At 31.6% G+C, this 24,147-nt stretch overlaps 4 protein-coding genes across 9 annotated transcripts; 3 read left to right on the forward strand and 1 right to left on the reverse strand.

The window, feature by feature from the left end:
* Window positions 1-2,854: 2,854 nt before the first annotated feature.
* LOC123201028 (protein SPEAR3-like) lies at window positions 2,855-4,989 on the forward strand. 2 transcript variants are annotated; one of them, XM_044616474.1, is made up of 5 exons: window positions 2,855-3,325; window positions 3,446-3,553; window positions 4,112-4,179; window positions 4,343-4,427; window positions 4,606-4,989. In XM_044616474.1, the coding sequence occupies exons 1-5, from the start codon at window positions 3,122-3,124 to the stop codon at window positions 4,720-4,722; spliced, it is 582 nt and encodes a 193-aa protein (XP_044472409.1). In that variant the 5' UTR covers window positions 2,855-3,121; the 3' UTR covers window positions 4,723-4,989. The 2 variants fall into 2 exon arrangements, with proteins under 2 accessions (XP_044472409.1, XP_044472408.1); XM_044616473.1 differs by having other exon boundaries at window positions 2,856-3,325; window positions 4,340-4,427.
* A 5,417-nt stretch (window positions 4,990-10,406) lies between these two features.
* LOC123201082 (aldehyde oxidase GLOX1-like) lies at window positions 10,407-12,635 on the forward strand. The gene is made up of 3 exons (XM_044616532.1): window positions 10,407-10,944; window positions 11,016-11,176; window positions 11,270-12,635. Exons 1-3 carry the CDS (start codon window positions 10,429-10,431, stop codon window positions 12,474-12,476), a joined length of 1,884 nt encoding a protein of 627 aa, XP_044472467.1. The 5' UTR covers window positions 10,407-10,428; the 3' UTR covers window positions 12,477-12,635.
* Window positions 12,636-16,187: 3,552 nt separating this feature from the next.
* Window positions 16,188-18,357, reverse strand: LOC123201039 (aldehyde oxidase GLOX1-like). The gene is made up of 3 exons (XM_044616485.1): window positions 17,844-18,357; window positions 17,612-17,772; window positions 16,188-17,514 (listed from the first exon to the last, which is right to left on the reverse strand). The coding sequence occupies exons 1-3, from the start codon at window positions 18,336-18,338 to the stop codon at window positions 16,314-16,316; spliced, it is 1,857 nt and encodes a 618-aa protein (XP_044472420.1). The 5' UTR covers window positions 18,339-18,357; the 3' UTR covers window positions 16,188-16,313.
* A 2,011-nt stretch (window positions 18,358-20,368) lies between these two features.
* On the forward strand, window positions 20,369-23,846 carry LOC123200071 (probable RNA methyltransferase At5g51130). Of its 5 annotated transcripts, none has more exons than XR_006498499.1 (9): window positions 20,370-20,608; window positions 20,689-20,803; window positions 20,879-20,926; window positions 21,346-21,616; window positions 22,459-22,546; window positions 22,689-22,754; window positions 23,113-23,181; window positions 23,315-23,482; window positions 23,555-23,846. XR_006498499.1 is itself a non-coding variant. In XM_044615174.1 (8 exons), the coding sequence occupies exons 1-8, from the start codon at window positions 20,474-20,476 to the stop codon at window positions 23,405-23,407; spliced, it is 885 nt and encodes a 294-aa protein (XP_044471109.1). In that variant the 5' UTR covers window positions 20,370-20,473; the 3' UTR covers window positions 23,408-23,846. The 5 variants fall into 5 exon arrangements, 1 of the variants encoding a protein (XP_044471109.1); XR_006498500.1 differs by having other exon boundaries at window positions 23,315-23,477; XR_006498502.1 differs by lacking the exon at window positions 23,113-23,181 and having other exon boundaries at window positions 20,369-20,608.
* Window positions 23,847-24,147: the final 301 nt, after the last annotated feature.

Raw genomic sequence — 24,147 nt, forward strand, 5'->3', positions numbered from 1 at the left:
GATGATTTGGTTTAATAATTGGATGGATTTGGAAGCAGTGGGGCTCTTTTATTTTAATTTTAGTTCTTCAGAGACACATAGACAGCGTTTTCCAAGGGATCATATTGCTTTGCAAATCGTGTGGAGTAATGCATCCTGTGCGTTGCCATGTGCCCACAATCTACAGTAGATATCATATTCTCTACATCCCTCCCCACTAAGCTTTGTCTTTGTTAATTTCTTCTTATATTATATATTATTGATAGCAACATCACTCATCAAATCACACCTAATCAACATAATCCCTTCTTTTCTTCTCGACTTAACTTTCCTTATATTATTATATTTCTATGTTCAAGGAATAAGTATAGAAGCCAGCTTATGGTTACATCATCAACAAGTTAAACCCAGGTAGACAATACACTGTCCAAATTCAGCCTTATTAATCTAATCCATTCATATGCTTTGTCTACTTTATTTCCTAAACAAATGTGTGCATATGTCTTATATATAATATTATTCTTGGAGCCAAGAATATTCATACGTCAGTCTTAAAGGCTCCAAAACTTGGCCAACGCCTATTGGCTGCACCTGCAAGTAAATCTACATCAATAAAACTATGTTTATATATTTTAAATACATAAATAATTATATATATAATATGTATCATCACTTGATTAAACAATTTTAAATTAAGAATAAAATATCACTCAATTATATGATAATATATATATTTTTTTTTTTTATATTCAAAATAAATACACATAATATTATTTTTATATAAAGAGAGAGAGTTGTTTGAATCAAAGTATCATGAACTTTTTTGTTAGTACACCTATTAATAAATTTATATATTTTAATATGATTAAATAATTTTAAATTAAAAATAAAAAATTAAATCAATCCATAAATTGATAAGAAAAATTAATAAGTATAATTTTTTTTCATTATCATATGATTCATGAGAGATGAATTTAATAAAATTTTATTGAAAATGATAACGTTATGTACTCCTAAATTAGACTACAATGTTCAAAGGTTACATCAAGAATTGGTAATGAATTAATTTTTATTGGGACAACAAGAACAACCATTGTGGTTGAGTGTTGCATTTGCATAGAGTACAGAATATTTAATTTAAAATATTAAGATGTTGAAGCTATATTTTATTATATTTTACACATTTATTTCAAATATCTAATATTATTTTGAAATTAGTCGTGGACCACACAATTAATATCATATAAGAAGCTAGGTTTGCGTTCCCATTGTGACTGACTGCATGCCCTGTTGACTTTGTTAGCTTGTGATATTGTAAAACTGAATATTAAAAAAATTAATTAGTTTATTTATTTATCATTTCCATAAGAATTAAAGTATAAATTAATAGCATATCTAAATTGACAAAATTTTATGGTGAGATTTTTCTTGTCGTTGAAGCCAAAATTTTCAAAGATCGGGTTATTTAAAGCGTTTTGGATAGAGCGACTAAGGTGTACAATTTATTGGGTGTCATCTTGATTCACATAGATTATTCAAAAGTTTAGAGGTGCTTGAATTTGAGCAAAGCCTTCCTTTATAAGGAAATATTCATCAATATGTAATGAAGTATATATGTATATATTTCTTCCATCTTTGTATGAATATTCCATATCATATATGAGTTGAGACCCAAAAGGTTAATAAAACTGATAGAATGTTAAAACTTTAAAAAAAAAATTTAGGTTTGAAACTCTAGAGCAACGTTATGTGTATCCAATTTTTTTATTACCTAGATAATATACCCCCCAACCAATCAATACGGGCGGGATTCCTAATTGCCAAAATAAAAAAAAAAAACATATGTGAAAGCCAATGAACTGATATGAGCAGAGTCCCCAATTACCAAAAAAAAAAAAAAACATATGTGAGAGCCAATGAACCGATGCGAGTAGAGTCTCTGGTGACCAAAATAAATAAAAAAACATATGAGTTGATCTTAATACAAAGAGCAAAGTTATGTGTATCCAATTTTTTGATCACTCAATTAGGTATTTAGATGATATATTAACATATGATGAAATATTATATGTGTATTCATTTGTGTACTTAAAAGTATGTATACAGAGTTTTATTGTATTATTTTATCTTTAATTTAAAATCATTCAATCATATAATGATACATTATCTGAATTTCTAATTAAGTACTCAATCGATATCATCTAAATTCCTAATTAAGTACTCAATGTTGTAAAATGGACACAAAATGTTAAAATAGGAGGTTAGATGAGAAGATGTGATTATACAAAAGGGCTTAATTGGTAATTGCATGAGTTCACATGCCTGTATAAGAAATTGGAGGATTCTCACTTTCCACCACACAAACAACTCATAAAATATGACCCACAAATCATGCGTGAAACAGCTCAACTAGATTTGGTTTCTGTCGATTGTATTACATCAAATCATCCTATTCAAATTAATACCCATCTTTTCCTCAAATCACTTATCACATTACCATTAATTCTCCCATCTTGTTTTAGAAACTACTTCAATTTGGAAATTCATCAACTCTTTCAGCAAGGTTTAAAATTTCGGCAATTAAGATTTATACAGCTTCAGATATTAATGGCAATGATTTCTTTTCTCCCTAAATGACAATCCCTTTGAAGCTGCAAATAAGATTTTTAGAATCTATAAATTTAATGATTTTAATGTTTTCCTTTCCTGTGAAGTTTGCTTATAGAATTTCACAGCTGGGGCCTAGGATAAATTTTATAATACATTTAACAGAGAGACAATCGCTTTCAAGTCGTAGGCTTCAAGTCCATGACTAAAGGAAAATTTTATAATGGTAAAAAATATTATATATTATTGTTAATATAAACAATTTATAGAAGTTCTCAATGAGCAAAAGAGAAGGTGGAGAAAAAGAGCACAAAATCTATGTGTATATATCAAATAAATCTTTACAAAATCTGATCCAGCGATGCAATAATTACTGTATTTGAAACAGCTTTGAAAGACGTATAGGAGATCTCTGATTTCTCAGCAGCTCGTTTGTCTCAAGTTTTGCAGTAAGAGAAAGCTAGGGATTTTCAAACCAAACCTTCTATATATCCTTTTCATCCTCCCTCTCACTCACAAACACTAAAGACTGAAGATGGGTAGTGGTTATTTTGGAGAGCCAAACTTGGGAAATGAAAGAGGTGGATCTTCAAGGAAGGGGAAGAAGAACTCAGATAAGCCTAAGCAGCCACAAAGAGGGCTTGGTGTTGCTCAATTGGAGAAGATCAGATTACATGGTCAAATGGGTGGTAATTATCATCCTTCTTTTCACTCGCCATATCCTACTAATTTTAACCAGGTTTTTCTCTATCTTTATCTTTCTCTTTCTTTCTTGCTATGAAGCAGAGAATAGTAGTTGAAGATTATGAAGTTAAAGAATTTTCATCAAATTTTTAGATTTCTTCTACTATTTATGCAGGAGGATGTACGGGTGCAAACTGTTTATTCATCACTGCCATCATCATCTTTTTCTTATTCATCATCGTCATCATCCCCAACTTCCTATGGTTGCCACCCCAGCATCACGGTATACATATATGAGCTTTCTTTTCTTTAGTTTCTGTTGAAGTGATTTCGAAATGGATCCATTGTTTGCTATATATTGGTGGGTCTTCATGTTTATCTCTGACTTGATTTCTTTTTCATACTTTGTTAATTTTGTTCTTGCATAATTGATGATGGTGTACGGTGTTGTTAAGAGAAATCATAGCAGAAAAGTTTAGCTAATCAAAGGAAATAGTCTTTTTTTCATCATTGTTATCATCTGAGTTTAACTTTACACAGTTTTCTTTCAAATTTGAATAAAATTAAGTTGAATGCCTAAAAATTTGTTGTTGGTCAGTTTTAGTTCTTTTGGAGGTTCTACTTATTGATTGGCCCTAACCCTAGCTAGATATTTGCTCAAGAAATAAAAACTCAAAACTTAATGCACATCAGCCATCATAAACCCTAATTGTTTAAGATTGGAATTAATTGTTGTTTGCAAAATGAATGAATGCATTTCAAGAAGTTATAGGCGTTTGAAATAATTCTTTTATGTTTGGTTTTTATATATTAAATTTGTCTAAATCATATCGCCTTACAGATGGGGTTAGGCGACTATGAAAGATCAAACTTCATATATGGTGATTTGCAACCTACTACCACAGCAAGGTACATAATAATTATATTTGCAAATATAAAATGTTGTGATAAGGAAGAACTTCAAACGAAAATTCTATAAAATTTTACTTTTGTTTTTAATAATCTCTTTGATTTTTATTTTGGTGAATTTCCTGATTCTAACAAATATATTTGTTGGGATCCTTTACAGCAGTTGGAACCCTGGAAGTGGAATCTTAGAAACCCAACATTTTATTGAACCAAGCATGAATAGACACCTTCTAAATCTGCAAGTTGAGGTTGTTATACTAAGCTATTTACTGTGGTTGTTGGTTTTATACTCTTAAATGCATGATTCTCATAAAGATATATTATATATTACTTAAAAGATCGTTGAATATAAATTTAGATGTATTCTGATAGAAAGAACTTGCTTAGGTTTCGTTTTGATATTGACATTCTTTACATTTATGATAGGATCCACAGCAAAATAGGAATAAGAAACACAGGAGTAACTCAAGGGGCTCAAGCAGTCAGAATTCTGAATCAAGTGACACTCAAGAAGTAGATTTGGAGCTCAGATTATCGCTTTAGCAATTGTTTTCTCCACTCAAACAGATGGCTTCAAATTTTATGCGTTCAAGTCAAATCAGAAGATGAAGATAAGCTGTTGTTTTGGCCAACAAATTAGTAATTGCAGTCAAGTTTATGAGAGATCGAGCAAGGTTATAAACATGAAACATGCTTTAAATATGTTGAAGAATCTTATATGTACTATTGAAAGGTAGATTGACTTTCTGCAGAAGACAAATAAAGTTTCTTCTAGTTGATGAATTGTCAAAGAAGGGAGAAAGTCATAATAATTCCACTTTGAGAAAAAGCTAACATCATTTCTATTAGGGCATGAAATTGTTTAAGAAGGTAAAAAATGGGGACCAAGAATAAAGCATGTCAAGAACACTGGTAAATTAACTATGCAGTGCTTATTAAAGTTTCTCGTTTATGATTTAGATAAAGCCACTGACAGCTACAATGCCCTCTCATTTATGTGTTGAACTATATGGTATTGTTGAGAAAAGATTATTTGCATATTAAATTTGAAACTCCACGCATTTGCCTAGTTAAAAATGTTTTTCTTCACTTAAATGGAAACCCCAAATTTAATAGTTTCCATAGGTTTTAACTTTGAACACATCTCAAACACAACCCTACTTTGACTTTTGGTGTCAAATTTTGTTGTTTGACCATATAGACAATTTCAAAAAATAAATCAATAAAATTATGCATACATATTTTTTATATACACTTTGAGTATATAGAGAATATGTGTTTATATAATTAGATGATTTTAAATTAAAAATAAAGTAATGTTCAATCACATAATGATATATTATTACATACTAAAAGTATACACACATAATATTGTTCTTTTATAACATAATCACTATTAAATTTAGGATTGAATATTTGTAGAATTAAAATTGTCTACTAATCTCGAACATAGTATGAAGTTAAGGAAAAGTTCAAATAAAGAAGGAATACTTTGAAAGCAAATAATATACTTGCCTAAATCATGGCAGGGGCCATTGGCTCGAGGCATTTTATGAACAAAAAATATGTTAAAAGAAAGGCAGAAGATCAACATCTGAGACCCTAGTTTTTAAAATCAATGTTAAAAACATTTGTCAACTCAATTTTTTTTGACTTGGCTCCTAAGGACATTCCCTTCTAGTTTAACACATGTTAACGGTTTGAATCACTGTGAACTTTGAAGTAGTGTATAACACCAAGCATTAGTCAAAGCATCGGACTTTGAATTACAAGAAGAAGTTTATTATTATTTGGGCAATTTAATCAAACAAGGTAGTTAAGAAGCCTGCAGATACTATACTGTGATGTATACTGGTTTCACGATGAACATATGATTATCGATTTTCATTAATAAAAGTTGCCTCAAAATGCACTAAAAAGAATGTATTCTCAATGTTTAACAATAATATCTCATATTAATTAAGGAAGAGCCAAGCAGAAGCAGCTGGCTTCTTTAGGCTCCACTCTTTTAAACTTTTGTTAAAAGTGGAAGGGTAATTAGGGTTCACTATGTTTCTTTAGAATTTATGTTTTCAATTATGGTCAGACAAATAAATAGTTATATAGTTTTATAATATTAACAGGCCCCATGTTCTTTTCATCAACTCAGGAGCGCCATAGTTAAGATAATGTCAAAACCAGTAAAAAGATTAGGTAATGACAATAAAAACAGCTAATTATTAAGATTGATTGATATGAAATTAGAATTCTTTAATCATAAAATTAAAGTCCCATTATTCTTATTTAAATTATATGTTTGTGATTAGGAAATTATATGTATAATATAAAAGGGAAACTTGGCCAGTGCAATAGAAAATTTGTTAATAATAAGAGACGATGTAGGTAATGACAGGCTAAATATTCAAAATTGCAGTTCAGGATTCACCTAAAGCCCATCATTTGAAATTTTGCAAGAACTCTTAAAGTAAAGCATTATGTCAACTACCTGCAATCCAAAAACAACTTGAGATTATCAATGTTTTGATTTGAAATACAATTCGTTAATATAATTCGCAAGTTTTATGTGGGTAGAGTTTACCTTCTAATAATTGTACCTCGGTTAGTATTACTTACTGGATAGATTCTTGATGTGCAAACAATTCACAATAGGAGTGTGACATAAAAATGCAAACAGTTCACGCTTGGAGCATATAGATAACCAAATTGAATGTTGATGAGTCAATACAAAAGTTGGAAACTGGGCTAGTCGATAAAGGATTTCAACAGGTACTTGATGTAGATTAATGTGAAACATTCAGTCTAGTTATAAAGTCTGCCACTATTAGAGCCATTTTTACTTTGGTTGGCACATATAATTGGCCTATTCACCAAATTGATATGAATAATGTTTTTTTAAAAGGAGAGCTGAAGGAAGATATGTACATGGCAAAAACAAAAGGGTTTAAGGACTCAAGTAAACCTGGACATATATGTAAATTTACTAAGGCTATGTATGGGATAAAATAGGCCCCTGGGGCCTGGTATGAGAAACTAAACATGCATTGATGAGTTCTTAAATTTTATATTAGATTCTAGTTTGTTCTTTTTTAATAAGAAATAGCCTATATTTTGACATAAATAGATGATATGTTGTTGATTGGCACAGATACTAACTATATTCAATAATTATTATTTGAATTAAACGGGTTATTTTTTCTAAAACAGTTGGGCGAACTGAACTATTTTTTGGGTTTTGAGGCCCATAGGACCAATGAGGAAATCCACTTGTCACAGGCAAAGTATGCCTTAAATCTGCTTATCAAAACCATAATGAATGAGGCTCATATATTCTTGTAACACACCTATGATAGTAGGAATTAAATTTATTGTTAGTGATAGTGAATTGTTTGTTGATCATACTCTGTATAGATGCTCTACGATACTTAATCATTAACATACTTGATTTGGTCTTTGTAGTAAATTGATAAAGTTAATTTTTAAAAGCACTTACCCAACTCCAGTGGTAAGCATGTAAGAAGATGCTAAGACACAATAAAGGAACTATTCATTATGGACTGATGTTCAAACCAACCCCAATTTTACACTTAAAAGTCTATACATATATTAATTAGACTAAAAACAATTGAGATAAAAGATCAATCAGTGGTTACTATATATATTTTGGAATCAATCTAATCTAATGGAGGTCTCGAAGATAGAGAGTTGTGTCATTATCTTCCACTAAGGTTGAATATAAAGCCTTAAGCCAAGTTGCAACTAAATTAGCATGGCTTAGGAATCTATATCAGGAAATTTTAGTAACATGTGTTGGTCCAAAATAGTTTGGTGTGACAAACAAAGTGCAAATATGCTAGCCTCAAATTCAGTTTTTCATAGCCACACTAAACGCATTAAGATTGATGTGCATTTTAATTTAGAACAAGTAGGTGCTAAAACTGTGTCCATTCAATGTGTACCTACTAAACATCAAGTGGCTGATCTATTTACAAAACTATTATTTGTGAATAGGTTTGCACAACTGAGGCTAAGATTGAATGTAATTTCTTTAATGCAGATAACTGGCAATACAGGGAAAGGCAGTAAAAGGGCTCATGAAACTTCTGAAATAGACTCTGATGTTGGCAGTTAGTCGGCTATGAAAATTATGCAGATACATGCATAGCTTTCTGTGAACTACTATCTTGAACTGTTCCTCTACAGGTGTTGAGATAGTATTTGGTGTAAACGGTTACAGGAAATGTTTGGCTGTTTATGGCACTTTCTTGTTTTGCTCTTCTAGTTGTTTTTGGGAGTGATTTACCAATTGTTGAAGTGTTGTATAGTTGTCTCTTGTATCTGCTGATTCGATTTAGGGAGGATAAGGAGTCTGTGAAGTTGTTCTATAAATGGAGAATCAAGTTGCGATGAAAAAAGTGATTCTGCTGAAAAATTAGCAAAGCTTTGTAGTGGTTAGCACTCAAGTTGTTGTTTTTTTGCTAATTACCCCTCTTGACTTCATTATCTTTACAGACCATATTATTTCTTCTAATAATATGGTTCAAGGGAGGATGTTAAGAATAAAGCTGAAGATGTGTTGCACCTAAGTGGACGAAGTTAGTGACTCCACAAGCATATATACCATGAGAAGTGACAGTGGAGTTAAGTCTGCTAATGGGAGAGAACCAAACGGCATCGCTTATGGTTTAATGGCTGGGATTGATTCTTTTATTGTTTTTTCTTAAGTAATTAATGGTGCTTATTGGCTTTCACCCCAATTGCCAAATCAGACCCATGAGATGCATAAATTGACTCATTTTTATCTGTAATGACTTTTGATTCCTTTTTAAGAAAAAAATTTGATGTTACACACAAATATCTCACTCTTCTTCTTCTTTTTCTTAGATCTAGGGTTTCTTTCTTCAAAATTTCTTGTTTGATTCACTGAGTGGTGTGAGGTTGAGTGTTTCTCTTCAACATTTCAACATTTCCCAAAAGTAACAACTTGATGGAGCTCGACGTGGTATCTAGTACTCCAAAATGATATTAACTAACAACTTGATGGAGCCAACGTGTTCAATACATGGAAGAGGACTTGGAGTCCTTTGTCAGTTGACTTATTACTCTCGTTGATGTTGAGTGTGAGAAGTCTTGTTGTATGGTGTGGATGTTTCCGCAATAGTTTCCTTCTTGAAACTGGGCCCTTTAACCGTAGTGTATAGCAAATGAACAAAATTGCATGCTAGTTGAAAAATGTTGAGAAGATCAATTTAAGGCGTGGAAGTGGTACCTCATTTGGACTACGATGTTTTAGTCTTGAAGATGAATTGGCTTTGGGAAAGAGTTTTTGAAATGCTCTTTGACCTATTTAAGGATAGTTTGTCTAAAGCCTTTTGATATAATTTTTTATGAGCCATTGTCAAAATTTGTGAGAGATTATTGATGTGAGATATGTTTGTGTCCTTTTTTTAATGTCAAACTATTGATTCTATTTCTTTTCATCAACTAAAATATATAATTCAGAGTCTCAACCTAGGTTAATATAAAGACTCAATGGATCATGTCAAGATCGGCCCTATATGACCCATTAATACCTCTACTTAGATACAAAGTTACCAATTTCCCAATAATTTCAGGAATCCAATTAACTTGACTATTAAATAAAATTTAAAATACAATTATGAAATAATAACAAAAATAACTTTAAAAATTTAAAACATAACGAGACGTTAGCCATTTGAACTTTCTCGATATCTTGCTAACAAATTGAGATGAAATGGCCCCAAAAAAAGGTTTGAGTTAGCACTAGAAGATTTTCATCCTCCCTTTGCTGAAAGAAATCGCCCACTACACCACAACTCTAGGAGGGATATTTTAAAAAATATACATTGTTAATTTGTTTATATAAATCTCTCTAGAATTATATTTGAACATTATTCAATTTATGTATTATATAAAAAATATATATAACTATTGTTTACACATTAATGTAACATTACTACTATTTTTTAAATATATTTCTTACAAATATAATGAACGAAGAACAGTTTAACTGGTCGGCAGAGATGCAGCCACAAATATTTACTGTTCAAAGCGACTAGTTCAAGCTACATAAGTTTACTAAAAATGGAAAACAAAAGCAAATTTGACAAATTTATCGGCAAACTATTTTAACCACAAATTATTAGAGGCGAGGCAAGCGAGGAATCGTATAAATTATCAAGAGCGATGAAGGTTGTAAACACAACGAAATGTTATTGTATTTCAGATAAGATGACAATCAAATACGGTGTCATATGTATTCTTCCACTCTTGTTCGTTTCTGCTTACGCAGGTCCTGGAATAGCTGAGCCAAAGGGTCCTGGAATAGCTGAGCAAAAGGGTCCTGGAATGGCTGAACCAAAGGGTCCTGGAATGGCTGAACCAAAGGGTCCTGGAATGGCTGAGCCAACGGGTCCTGGAATGGCTGAGCCAACGGGTCCTGGAATGGCTGAGCCAAAGGGTCCTGGAACAGCTGAGATAAAAGGTCCTGCAACAGCTGAGACGAATTTTCCTGGAAAATGGGAGCTAGTAACTCCTAATTCTGGTATCTCGGCAATGCATCTGATCTTGCTCCCAAAAGTTAACAAGGCTTTGATGTATGATGCCACTGTTTGGAGGATATCAAATATTACATTGCCTCCTGAGAAGATGCCTTGCCGTATTGCTAACCCGGCCACCGGTGAACAAGACTGTTGGGCACATTCAGTCTTGCTTGATTATGAAACAGGCCAACTGACGGCACTCAAGGTAGGTTTGAAGTTGATGAAATGTTAAACATATTAGTTTGAATGTTAAAAAGATTTTGTTCAATGTAACAGATTGTGAGCGATACATGGTGCTCATCTGGAGGCCTCACGGTGCAAGGAGACTTTGTGGGCACCGGTGGTTTTAGAGACGGAGCAAACACCGTGAGATTTCTCGACTCATGTGAAAAATGCGATTGGAGGGAATACCCAAAAGCACTTGCACAACCCAGATGGTGGATATATATTTATCTACTTTTCCTTTCAATATTTTTTATTTTTTACTATATTCAAATGAAAAAAGAATTTATTTGGTTGAAATCAAACAGGTACGCAACACAAGTAACTTTACCTGATGCTTCCGCCGTGGTGTTTGGTGGCCGTGGTGTTTATGATTACGAATTCATTCCAGCGGAAAAACAAACCAACAAGGATGCCATTTTCCTCCCCTTGCTCAAAGACACCCATGATAGGTTGCCTAATATGAACCCACCACTACCAGACGATTCACTTGAAAATAATTTATACCCTTTTGTCCACCTTGCCCCCGATGGCAATCTCTTCATTTTTGCCAACAATCGTGGTATCTTGCTGAATCCAAAGACAAATCAAGTCGTCCGTGATTATCCAATTCTTCCAGGAGGAGCCCGTAATTACCCAGCATCAGGAATGTCCGTTCTCCTCCCGTTACAACTTGAACTAAAGCAGAATTTGGTCAATGCCGAAGTATTGATTTGTGGTGGTGCACCTCGAGATTCATTTTATTATGCAGAGAAGCAAAAGAAATTTTTGCCTGCGTTACAAGATTGTGGAAGATTACAAATCATGCAACCCAATCCAGTTTGGGCGATAGAGAAAATGCCAGCTCCACGTGTTATGGGCGATATGATGATTCTTCCAAGTGGAGACGTGTTAATGCTCAATGGCGCAAAAACGGGCACATCAGCATGGAATGATGCCGAAGAACCTTATATGGCTCCAGTTTTATATAAGACTACAGCACCAGAAGGCTTAAGATTTAAGGAATTAGCACCTTCAAACATTGCAAGAATGTATCATTCTGTAGCTGGAGTTTTACCAGATGGAAAAGTTCTGGTAGCAGGAAGCAACACTCACGATGGATATGAATATAATGCCAAATACCCCACAGAGCTTAGGGTTGAGAAATTTTCTCCCCCTTACTTGGATCCAGCATTGTGTCCTTTCAGGCCAGCAATACTGATTGAACTTTCTGACAAAGTGCTTGCTTATGGCCGACATTTCTCAGTTAAGGTTAAGTGTGATGAAAAAATACTTAACAAGGAAAATCTCAAAGTGACAATGTATGCTCCACCTTTCACCACACATGGTATCTCAATGAGTCAAAGACTGGTTATCTTGCCTATCGTGGAACTAACAAACAATGTTTCTCCTGGAGTTCACAACGTCGTGGCTGGGGCACCCATGGCTGGCACATTGGCTCCTGCGGGATATTATCTTCTTTCTGTCGTTAACAAAGGAGTGCCAAGCGTTTCCATGTGGGTTCAGATTAAGTAGAGCAGATTCGAGCTACTGATGAAAATTATATGTTTCCTTATAAATCTTTATGCTTTCATTTCATAAATTCACTGAGCCATGATTCCTTCGGAATCCCCTACGGTTGTTTTACCAGATTTTTTAAATAGTAGATTAAGAATGGATCCTAGTAAGTGTTTATGATTTTGTTTGAATTTTTAAAATTTTAAATTATTATTTTGTTGTGCATGAAGACCATGAACAATTATAGAGAAAATTAAATATCAATAAAACTATATACATATATAATTTTATTTTTAATTTAAAATTATTAAATTATATAATGATATGTTATTGTTTATATATAAAATTATACAAATTATTTATATACAAAACATTATACTCTTAGATATATACTCTTAGATATATATAAAACTAAAAAATTAGTGGGAAAAAAAATAGGGACAGTAAATATTAAAGAATATTAATAATTAAACATATTTACAAAATTAAAAATAATTATTAAATATGTTGTTAAAATACTCTTATGGTGAGAATTATAATAAATTACCCCCGGTACGTTTTTATTTTTTCAATTTCACATAATTTTTGGTAGAGTTTAATATAAATATCATAATGAAAGTACTAGTAAATATTTTTATAATATCAATCATTATCAATAACATAATAAGTTTTTTTTTTTTTATCTTCTTTTTTTTTTTATAATTTTTAATGGTTTTTAATATAAACGTTTGAACAAAAATGTTAGTAAATATATTTATTATAATAATTATATGGTAAATTATTATTTTTTTAAAATTCATAAGCTTTAATGGTTTTTAATTAAATATCATAAAATATGACAGTAAATAATATTTTTGTTGTAAGAGCTAGGCTATATAGCGAAATTATTTACTAGAACCTTGATGCAACACAAACCAAAGGCCATCGTCTTTTCGCACAATTGTTGAATGATGTGCACCTCACTTAATATACAGTGGCTACCCAGAAATAAAACTTAAAAGGGTTAATATTGTAATAATATAAATATATTTTAAATTAAAATAATCATAAATATTTATTAAATAATATATTTACAATTATCTTCGACATCACTATATACTAACCATTGATTAAATTCATTAAACTATAAAACAACAAATCGTATTGAAAATCCATCAAAATCTTTAAAAGGAAATTCATAGACTTTAGGTTGAAAGAACCCATTTTCAAATATATTCTCTTTATTTGATATTGAATATTAGAATCATAATATGGAATTCAAAGTTGAAACTTAGATCCACGAAAAGATCTTACAAATCGATATCTCTATTTTTACTTGAATCATCAATATTTTCCTTTGTTCGTATGATAAGATCATTATTTACTTTCTTTTAATAAATCTCTTCATACTATTTTAAAATAACAATATATTATTAATTAATAAATAAAATGTAATAAAAAGAGATTATAGGTATAACAAGAGACTTATTTTTACTAACGAAACATTGAAATTAAACTTAAATTAACCTTAATTTCACACAATCAAAATCATAAACACCTTAAGTGTAAAAATTACCATACCTTCAAACAAGTCTTTTTTTTCACAAATATCATGGGATCTCTTATTCTCAATTAATCATTCTTCCAAATTTTAGAAAAAAAAAAATTAATGTAATTAAAGCTCTTTAATGATTAAAATATTTGCTCAACTGATAATACATTAATCCTCCAAGAAATATCTAATCTAATGACAACCATATAAAGACAAAATACTCATATAAATGCACCAAATAGACTATATGAAGTTGGAAGATTATAAATATTCGAAATAATGATTCAATATTTTAAAATGAGAATAAAAACTATAGACACAATTTGAAGCAAGACTTTCTTCAAACGTGTTACAAACAACCGAAAAACAACCCATAATAGACAAATCTTCTTTGAAATAATCACTCCCAAAACAAACCAAATAGTCAAATTAGCCCCATAAATAGTCCAAAAATCAAATTTAAATAAAACTTCAACAACCCAATATAACTCAAACCCTATTTCATTCTAATTAAATAGTCAAAATAACAAAAAGGGATGTAATTGATACACGAAGGAAAATCCGAATAATTATATGAAATAAAGGTGGAAGAGAGTTAAAAATCTTGTGAAAAAAGAAATGAGCAAGAGACAAAAAAGAAGCGAAGGCCAGGACGGATACTTGTTTAAAAGAGTGAAATGCATTTTGTATAATAAAACCGATTATATAATATAATGACAATATTGTAAATAAAATTTTTTTATATAATTAATAACATAATTGTAAATATAATAATATTATATGTATCTAATTTTGAATATAAAATTAAGTATTTAGATGATATATCCTCATTGAATTGAATATTATTTTATCATTAATTCAAAATTATCTAATTACACGGTGATACATTATTTAAGTACTCAACTGTATGATTAAATTATGTGCATATGGTTTTATTATTTGAAAATATTTGCGTCAACTAAACCTTGATGAAATGCAATTGCAGAGAAAGAATAGGACAGGCAACAAAGTTTGCGAACTAGCCATGTCCACCCAAATGGAGAATTATATTCTTATTTAAATTCATGGATTTCAAATGAATGCTTAAAATCTCTATGTAATTCTATGGTTTACACATGTAATAAAACTATATGTATATATAACTAATACAAATTTGGTATAAATAATAATATATTATTATATATTATATAATTTTGAATTAAAAATAAAATGTTAATCAATCACATTATAATATGTTATTATTTATATTTAAATTTATGGTCATTATTTATACGAATAATTCTACACTTATGCATAAGCTTGTTCCACTAAAAGGGCCTGCTAAGAAAAAGCTTAATTGTATGACTTATTTAGTAATTTACTTTTAGAACTATTGACCTTTTCTTGCTTATTTACATTCGCGTAGTGAATGTTATGTGTATAATGTTTGCATACAATTATGTATACAAACAATAATGTATTATTATGTGATTAAATAGTTAAAAATTAAAGATAAAATAATACTTAATTACATGATGACACGTCATTATTTTTATATATAGTTATATATATTATTTATATGTATAGTTTTATTAATTACATATACTGGCATGTTTGTGTCAAAGGAGTCAAGGCAAATGTTTTAATTCAAACAATGCCTAAAATGTCGGAGTAAAATTACCAATGCTTTTATAGGAATTAAAGGTAGTTTTATTGATGGTTGAAGTTGGAAAAATATAAGGCGTAAAATAAGTATGACTAAATTTTATTTGAATATTTTTTCATGTAAATTCTCTGTCCGAAATATTGGTAATTTGACTATATAATTTAAAAGATAACGGGAGTGTCTTGATATTATGTTTAAATTCAAGAAAAATTTAAATACAGGGATCAACTCTTAATCTTTATATGTTTTTTAAATATTATTAACATACATACATGTTTAGAATTTTTTTTTTAATTAACCATGACTCCACCGGTATTGGTTGGATGAGTGAACTTAATGTACTATAGTGATCGAATCCACAACTATTACATAAAATACGTTATGGTTTATAAATATGATAGAGGTTCAAACTTGGGTCTTTCTTTAGAAGTTTTAATGTTTTTTGCTAAGTCAAATATGTGTAAATATTTGCTAGAGATATAAATCATGAATTAAAAATGTAAAATCAGACTGCAATTTCTAACATTATAAATATTGAATGAATTCTTATTAATTTAGATCTAAAAGATCTGATCTTAAAAAACATGACCAGTTATTTTTGTCTTCAATGAAATTCTGAAATGAGAGCATAAAGATTTACAAGTAAACATATGATTATCATCAGTAGCCCGAATCTGCTCTACTTAATTTGAACCCACATAGATACGCTTGGCACTCCTTTGTAAACGACAGAAAGAAGATAATATCCTGCAGGAGCCAATGTGCCAGCCATGGGTGCCCCAGCCGCAATGTTGTGAACTCCAGGAGTGCTTGTTACTTCCACAACAGGTAAGATAACCAGTCTTTGACTCATTGAGATACCATGTGTGGTGAAAGGTGGAGCATACATTGTCACTTTGAGATCTTCCTTGTTAAGAAGTTTTTCCTCAGACTTAACCTTAATGGAGAATTGTTTGCCATAAGCAAGCACTTTGTCAGAAAGATCAACCACTATTTGTAGCCTTAAAGGAGCCAATGCTGGATCCAAGTAAGGGGGAGAAAATTTCTCAACCCTAAGCTCCGTGGGGTATTTGGCATTATATTCATATCCATCGTGAGTGTTGCTTCCTGCTACCAGAACTTTTCCATCTGGTAAAACTCCAGCTACAGAATGATACATTCTTGCAATGTTTGAAGGTGCTAATTCCTTAAATCTTAAGCCTTCTGGTGCTGTAGTCTTATATAAAACTGGAGCCATATAAGGTTCTTCGGCATCATTCCATGCTGATGTGCCCGTTTTTGCGCCATTGAGCATTAACACGTCTCCACTTGGAAGAATCGTCATATCGCCCATAACACGAGGAGCAGGCATTTTCTCTATCGCCCAAACTGGCTTGGGGTTTAAGATTTGTATTCTTCCACAATCTTGTAACGCAGGCAAAAATTTCTTTTGCTTCTCTGCATAATAAAATGAATCTCGAGGTGCACCACCGCAAATCAATACTTCAGCATCGACAATTTCCTTCCCTTGTACGAGTTGTAATGGGAGGAGAACGGACATTCCTGATGCTGGGTAATTACGGGCTCCTCCTGGAAGAATTGGATAATCACGGACGACTTGATTTGTCTTTGGATTCAGCAAGATACCACGATTGTTGGCAAAAATGAAGAGATTGCCATCGGGGGCAAGGTGGACAAAAGGGTATAAATTATTTTCAAGTGAATCGTCTGGTAGTGGTGGGTTCATATTAGGCAACCTATCATGGGTGTCTTTGAGCAAGGGGAGGAAGATGGCATCCTTGTTGGTTTGTTTTTCCGCTGGAATGAATTCGTAATCATAAACGCCACGGCCACCAAACACCACGGCGGAAGCATCAGGTAAAGTTACTTGTGTTGCGTACCTGTTTGATTTCAACCAAATAAATTCCTTTTCCATTTGAATATAGAAAAAAAAATAAAAAATATTGAAAAGAAAAGAAGATATATATATATATCTACCATCTGGGTTGTGCAAGCGCATTTGGGTATTCCCTCCAATCACACTTTTCACAAGAGTCGAGAAATCTCACGGTGTTTGCTCCGTCTCTAAAACCACCGGTGCCCACAAAGTCTCCTGCCACTGTGAGGCCTCCAGATGAGCACCATGTATCGCTCACAATCTGTTACATTGAATAAAATCATATTATCATTCAAACTATTACGTTTAACATTTCATCAACTTCTAATCTACCTTGAGGGGCGTCAGTTGTCCTGTTTCATAATCAAGCAAGACTGAATGTGCCCAACAGTCTTGTTCACCGGTGGCCGGGTTAGCAATACGGCAAGGCATCTTCTCAGGCGGCAATGTAATATTTGATATCCTCCATACAGTGGCATCATACATCAAAGCCTTGTTTACTTTTGGGAGCAAAATTAGATGCATTGCCGAGATACCAGAATTAGGAGTTACTAGCTCCCATTTTCCAGGAAAATTCGTCTCAGCTGTTGCAAGACCTTTTGTCCCAGCTATTGCAGGACCCTTTTGCTCAGCTATTCCAGGACCCTTTTGCTCAGCTAATCCTGGACCCTTTTGCTCAGCTATTCCAGGACCCTTTTGCTCAGCCAATCCAGGACCCTTTTGCTCAGCTAATCCAGGACCTTTTATCTCAAAGTTTGCAGGACCTGCGGAAGCAGAAATGAACAAGAGTGGAAGAATACATATGACACCGTATATGATTGACTTCATATCTGAAATACAATAACTTTGTGTTGTGTTTACAACCTTCATCACTGTTGACAATTTATACTATTCCTCCACTGCTTCCCTTGCCTCTAATAATTTGTGGTTGAAATTGTTTGCCGATAAATTTGTCAAATTTGCTTTCATTTTCCATTTTTAGTAAACTATATGTAGCTCGAACAAGTCAGTTTGAACAGTAAATTTTTGTGGCTGTATCTCTGGCGATCAGTTAAACTGTTCCCATTATACACATTTAAACTAGGTTGCTCTGAAATCGGATTGACCTTATATATATATATATTAACTACATAGCCATTTCATTGCAATTTATTAACATGATATCGAGAAAGTTAAAAGAGTAAATCGCAAAGGATAGTTTGACATGTATAAAAAAATTTGTATTTAAATCTTTTTTATAATATATTAAGATTATCAAATTTTTTATTTATTTGATTCAATACCCTCTTATTATGTTTTAAATTTTTTAAGTTTTAAATGTAAAATGTAGATTTTTTTGCTAATTTTTATTTTAAATTTTATAATTTTTTAAGATACCTAGAATATTGTTCACATGCATGTACTATGCATTAAAATAACTTAGATGTGATATATACTTCCGAGGGAGAAATAATTGTAGACCAGATTAGAACTAAATTAAAGTCATATTAGTATTAAAAAGGAAATACCAATCTTGTTGTAGGGTAAAAGAGTTCTCTTGAAAGTTAACTCTCTGAATACAACCAATACAATTCTCATTAGACAATGATTAAGTAATTCTTTAATACGAAATCTATAAAAATATGTTTGATATTTAAACACTTAAACGAGCAACTAAAGAATAGATGACTTCAATTTTGTATTTTATAAAGTAAAAGTTTTACTTTAAAGTAAGGTTATAGTTACAATTTTATCAAAAAAAAGAAACCTATTAGAATTATAAAACGTAACACCCTTATAAACTCTTACTATTCGCCCCCCAAAGAAAATGTCATTGGCATAGAGATAACTCTTGTTCACTCATTCAAATTCAAATAATAGATTAAGGTCTACCATAAGGGGATTTCCAAAGGAATTTTCCCTAAAAAATACTTGTATGAAAACAGATGAAAGAAGAAAAAGGGGGAGGAGGAGCAATAATACATATAAAAGATAACATCACCATCTTGTATTATTCTTAATCTATACTAGTGTAGTTTTGTTAATTTATATTAGTGTTATATTTAGATAGTGGTTATTAATTTGTTTGACGTTAAATATAAATTGTAGCAGAAGAAAAAGGGCGTTGGGGGTTGTCGTTATGTTATTATACTTCACGGACTAATTTGCAAATGAGTATGTCGCACACCTAAATGTTGTGTTGTATATCTTAAACAAGATCATATTGCTAATGTAGCATGTACAGTTGCATTCGAATTGAGTAGAGTTAAATTAAATTGAGTTTAAATTTATTTTAAAGATGTTTAAGTTTGTTTCAAAGATGCTCAAACTTGACTCGTTTCAAAAGAGTCGAGCTTGAATAGAATTTTAAATTCAGTTCGATACTAATATGACGTTATTTTAATGCATATTAGTTAAAGTAATATTGTTTTGTATTAAAATTTTCAAGTTCAACAACTTGACAAGTCTAACACCTCTAAAGTTTGAGTTCAAAATTTTTGAATTCTCAGAGTCGAGCTCACCTGAATTGAATTCATTTCAGACTTGTTCAAATCAAGTTTGAGTTCAAACAAGCTCGATTTGAATTTAACTTTAGTTGAATTACACATAATTCAGATAATTTATTTTTGAAAATATTTTTAAATAAATCCTTATGAACTGAGATGATATCATGTGATTAGAAAAATCATCTAATCAAATATTACTATATTAGGTTATATATACACATTTTAAATATATAAATACATATATATTTTATATGTATTATTATATAATTGAATATTATTTTATCTTTACATTAAATATGTTACTATTTATATAAATAAAATTGGTAGCATAGTTTTATTTTATTGAATTGTATTAAGAAAGTAAGTAAATCTTTTTTTTAAAAAATGGAAATAAACCAGAGGAGCATCCTGCCGTTTGGTTTCGGCAATTGTAACTATAAATAGCTGAATAAATTCTTCAGAAGATGAACCCTAAACATGGAGAAGAAGCAGCACAAAGTTGCAGAAAAGAAAGGGGGTGATGAAGCTGAACAACAACTTGTACAAGTGAAGAAGAGGAAACGTAAAGAAGTTTTTCCGTTCGGAAATTACAAAAATTACTACGGCTATCGTGTAACTACTTGCTTCTTCTCGTTTTCTCTATTTAGAATTTTAAAGAGTTTAGTACGACTGTGAGTGTGTTTGTTATACAGATTGGCGGGGGCTTTGATGAAGATCCGCGTCTTAAGGTTTTTAAGAAGGAGTGGTTTCAAGATAAAAAGTGTCTCGACATTGGTTGTAACAGTGGCATTATAACTATTCAAATCGGTATCTTTTAATCTTTTTTTTTCTTAATTTGATTATTTCTTTTTTCCAGAAATGATTTTCGTTTGTCTTGGGCAGCTAAAAAGTTTCGGTGCCGAAGTATTCTTGGAATTGACATTGATTCCAGTAAGATTTTGATTATTCCGGAATTCCTGTAATTGATATGATCAGCTTGTTAGGCCAAACTAGTAATGAATTTTGATGATCACATTTCACTAGACTCTTCAAAGTTTAGTTGACCTCCAAATTCTTTAGATGATATACTGAACAAGTAACATATTACTATTAATGATAAATGCCTAAATGTTGTATCCATTATATCGATTTTTTTTCAAGATGTGTGCTAAATTGCAATAAAAATGCATTTGTATGTGTTGATATGCCTCCACTTGATTTTGGGCTGCAAATCTTTGTTGGTTGAGCAGGGGGGCAGTAATGGCTCTTTGCTTGCAGTTCTAGTTAATGGTTCTACACACGCTTCAGATGTGGAGTGATAAATGTTGAAATTGTGATGACTTCTAATGACTCTTGTTTTAATCCTGCAGATCGAGTTGAGGATGCATATTGGCACCTTAGGAAAATTGTGAAAAAGGAAAAGGATGAGAGAAATCGTGCTCAGGCTTCCAGATTGGATGTTTCAGGGAATACAGATGGTCGTCAGCTTGGGTTAACTGTTATTGCCAATGCAGAGGAGGAAGTTTCAAAAGATTGTTCTCCTCTTGTAGAAAGGGATCTGCATGACATAGTTTCCTTCCAACAAGAAAATTTTGTTCATAGTCAACATCCATTACAGAGTCAGTATGATACAATTCTGTGGTAAGTTCTTATTTATTTTGTCTTACCTCCAAAAAAAACATTTGCATGTATCTCAGAAGTTTAAGAAGTGGCAAAACAAGAGAGCTAGGCGATAATACTTGGATAAGATTAATTTCATTTCAAGATTTCACATAAAATGATGTACAGAGTTTTTCTGAAAAATAATTTTGCAACTACAAAATTCTTGTTTCTCCCACTCTTTCATCTTTTTCCTAATTGATTGGTGTTCTCTCTGTCTCCAAAATGATTGGCACAGTCATTTTTTTAATCTAAAACCATAATGAGTAGAATTCCTTCTACTGGTCGGTTTATGAATCATTTAATTCCTAGCTAATGCTGCTGTGCCTTTATTTGAAAATTAAGTGGTGTAAGTTTAATCTTGAACAACTGCACAAAGGGTATTCTTGTATGTTCAGAAGAGAACACTGTTGTCACTATTATTAATATTATTATTATTATTAATAAATTATGTGCTTTTTTTTTTTGTAATTTTGGATTGAAGATGCCAAGATCATTGCCTCTGCTCCCTATTGTTACATGCGTTTATGCATTCGTTTGCTCATGCACTCAATTCTTCTTGTTTCTACTCTTTCCTCACTTGGTTTTTGGATAGTTACCTTACTTTATGTGGATGAGTTAATCTCATTGATTGATGAAACATTTCATTTTTCTTCTTAATTCATGCTTTTTGGTTATTGTACTCTGGATTATTTATAACTGTGACTTTTTGTCTAGAAAATGAATTTGGGCCTTTCATGGCCAACAACAAGTTCACATTTCATATTCATTTTACTTTGATGTTCTGCACATGTGATGAAATGGATTTGATTTCTGGAATGCAGTTTGAGTGTAACGAAATGGATTCATTTGAACTGGGGTGATGATGGATTGATAACTTTGTTTACAAGGATATGGAGACTTCTTCACCCGGTAATTGCTGCATTTCTTGTGCTATAGAAAAAATGTTTCCATGCCTTTATTAAGGATAGTCAGGGTTATGTTGCATTGTGTCTTGGCTTATGAAATGGCCTTGTAAACTCTATACTGAAATTTAAATTTTCATTGTGAGTAGGGTGGCATATTTGTGTTGGAACCCCAACCTTGGCGATCATATGAAAAGAACCGTCGTGTGTCTCAGGTATTAATTCTTCTGGGCTTCTATTTTCTTTGTGATTTTGCTGAGCAATATATAGGATCATATTGTATGCTAATTATTTTCTTTATTTTTTTAATCAATAATTCTATAAGAAAGGTTGCTGAAAACCTGAAATATAAACGGCAACTGTATAATGTATGTGATGGCTTCTGCCAAGGCTGGATGGGGACACAAATAGGTTAAGTTGTTGATCATTGAGAAGCAACCATTATGTAGTTCGTCTTTCGGCTCTGCTTATGAAAACTGAAATTTTACGAGATAAAAATTTTCAAATATTGAATTAGAATAACAGTTTCTTTGTGAAATATATTTTATGAAGTTGCACTTTTTACTTATACAGACCACTGCTGCCAATTATCAAAATATTGTCTACCATCCTGAGCAGTTTCAGGAAATTCTTCTGGATAAGGTATCTACTATGTTTTTGTTCTGTTAGCACTTGGCAGTATGGGTTTTCTGAATGAAACCCTTAAGGTTTAGGGAAATTTTATGCCGGCCATATTATCAACTACATGTTAAGATGCTTGATTGATGTTTTGTAGATTGGATTTAGAAGGGTGGAAGTCATCACTTCTGATGGCTTATCAGACAGCAAAACTGGATTTGACAGACCGATATTTGCATTTCAAAAATGACTCAGCATGTAGAGTTGCTGCTTCTGCCCAACTTGTCTGTCAGATGCAACTAATTTATTTCTTTTTTAAGGCATAGTATGTGTAAATTTCTTTGAATTTGACCAGTTGTTAGAATGTTGCTGCTGCCTAACACAATTCTGTACACAGTTTTACAACCGGGGAGATCTGAAATATGTTGGATCATTTGTGCTTTGTGGCTATAGATCATGCATTTCGGCATTGTGTTTTTGCTGTAATAATTGGGATTGGCAAATTTCTGAAGCAGAATACCAAGTGTTCGATGTTATACTGATTTGAAGGCAACTTGCGTATCAGGTATGAAGTGTTGATGTAAATTGGTAGATTTGACCTGGATATTGTCATGGTCAACTTCAGTGTAAATAACAATTGGAAGAAGAATCCATTACTAGTAAAGGTCACATATTTCTTAATCCGAAAATTTTGTGCATAATGCAATGTGTTAATACCATACCGCATTGCGAATAGTTGATGGCATCTAGGGTTTGATTAAAATTGAGTCAAACTTTAAATTCAATTCAATAATATATTAAATAAAAATTGATTAAAATAATATAAATTTTATACATATCGCTCAAACTGATGTTTTAATCAGTTCATATTAAATTTTTTTAAACTTACAAAATTGGTAAGTTAAACACTTTTTAAACTCAAGTTTGAAAATATTTAATTCTCAAATTTGAGTTCGAATTTACTTAAATGAAGCTTGTTTTAGGTTTATT

The sequence above is a fragment of the Mangifera indica genome, chromosome 17 (assembly GCF_011075055.1).
Source record: "Mangifera indica cultivar Alphonso chromosome 17, CATAS_Mindica_2.1, whole genome shotgun sequence".
Classification (NCBI taxonomy): Eukaryota; Viridiplantae; Streptophyta; class Magnoliopsida; order Sapindales; family Anacardiaceae; genus Mangifera; species Mangifera indica.

Excerpts from the sequence above, each read along its gene's own strand:
- LOC123201039 (XM_044616485.1), bottom strand. The coding sequence starts at position 18,338 with ATGAAGTCAATCATATACGGTGTCATATGTATTCTTCCACTCTTGTTC. Across the intron at positions 17,773-17,843 it reads GACAACTGACGCCCCTCAAG|ATTGTGAGCGATACATGGTG; the intron begins GTAGATTAGAAG and ends TCAATGTAACAG. Across the intron at positions 17,515-17,611 it reads GCGCTTGCACAACCCAGATG|GTACGCAACACAAGTAACTT; the intron begins GTAGATATATAT and ends GAAATCAAACAG.
- LOC123201082 (XM_044616532.1), top strand. The coding sequence starts at position 10,429 with ATGACAATCAAATACGGTGTCATATGTATTCTTCCACTCTTGTTCGTT. Across the intron at positions 10,945-11,015 it reads GCCAACTGACGGCACTCAAG|ATTGTGAGCGATACATGGTG; the intron begins GTAGGTTTGAAG and ends TCAATGTAACAG. Across the intron at positions 11,177-11,269 it reads GCACTTGCACAACCCAGATG|GTACGCAACACAAGTAACTT; the intron begins GTGGATATATAT and ends GAAATCAAACAG.
- LOC123201028 (XM_044616473.1), top strand. The coding sequence starts at position 3,122 with ATGGGTAGTGGTTATTTTGGAGAGCCAAACTTGGGAAATGAAAGAGGT. Across the intron at positions 3,326-3,445 it reads ATCCTACTAATTTTAACCAG|GAGGATGTACGGGTGCAAAC; the intron begins GTTTTTCTCTAT and ends CTATTTATGCAG. Across the intron at positions 3,554-4,111 it reads GTTGCCACCCCAGCATCACG|ATGGGGTTAGGCGACTATGA; the intron begins GTATACATATAT and ends ATCGCCTTACAG.
- LOC123200071 (XM_044615174.1), top strand. The coding sequence starts at position 20,474 with ATGGAGAAGAAGCAGCACAAAGTTGCAGAAAAGAAAGGGGGTGATGAA. Across the intron at positions 20,927-21,345 it reads TGGAATTGACATTGATTCCA|ATCGAGTTGAGGATGCATAT; the intron begins GTAAGATTTTGA and ends TTAATCCTGCAG. Across the intron at positions 22,755-23,112 it reads AGAACCGTCGTGTGTCTCAG|ACCACTGCTGCCAATTATCA; the intron begins GTATTAATTCTT and ends TTACTTATACAG.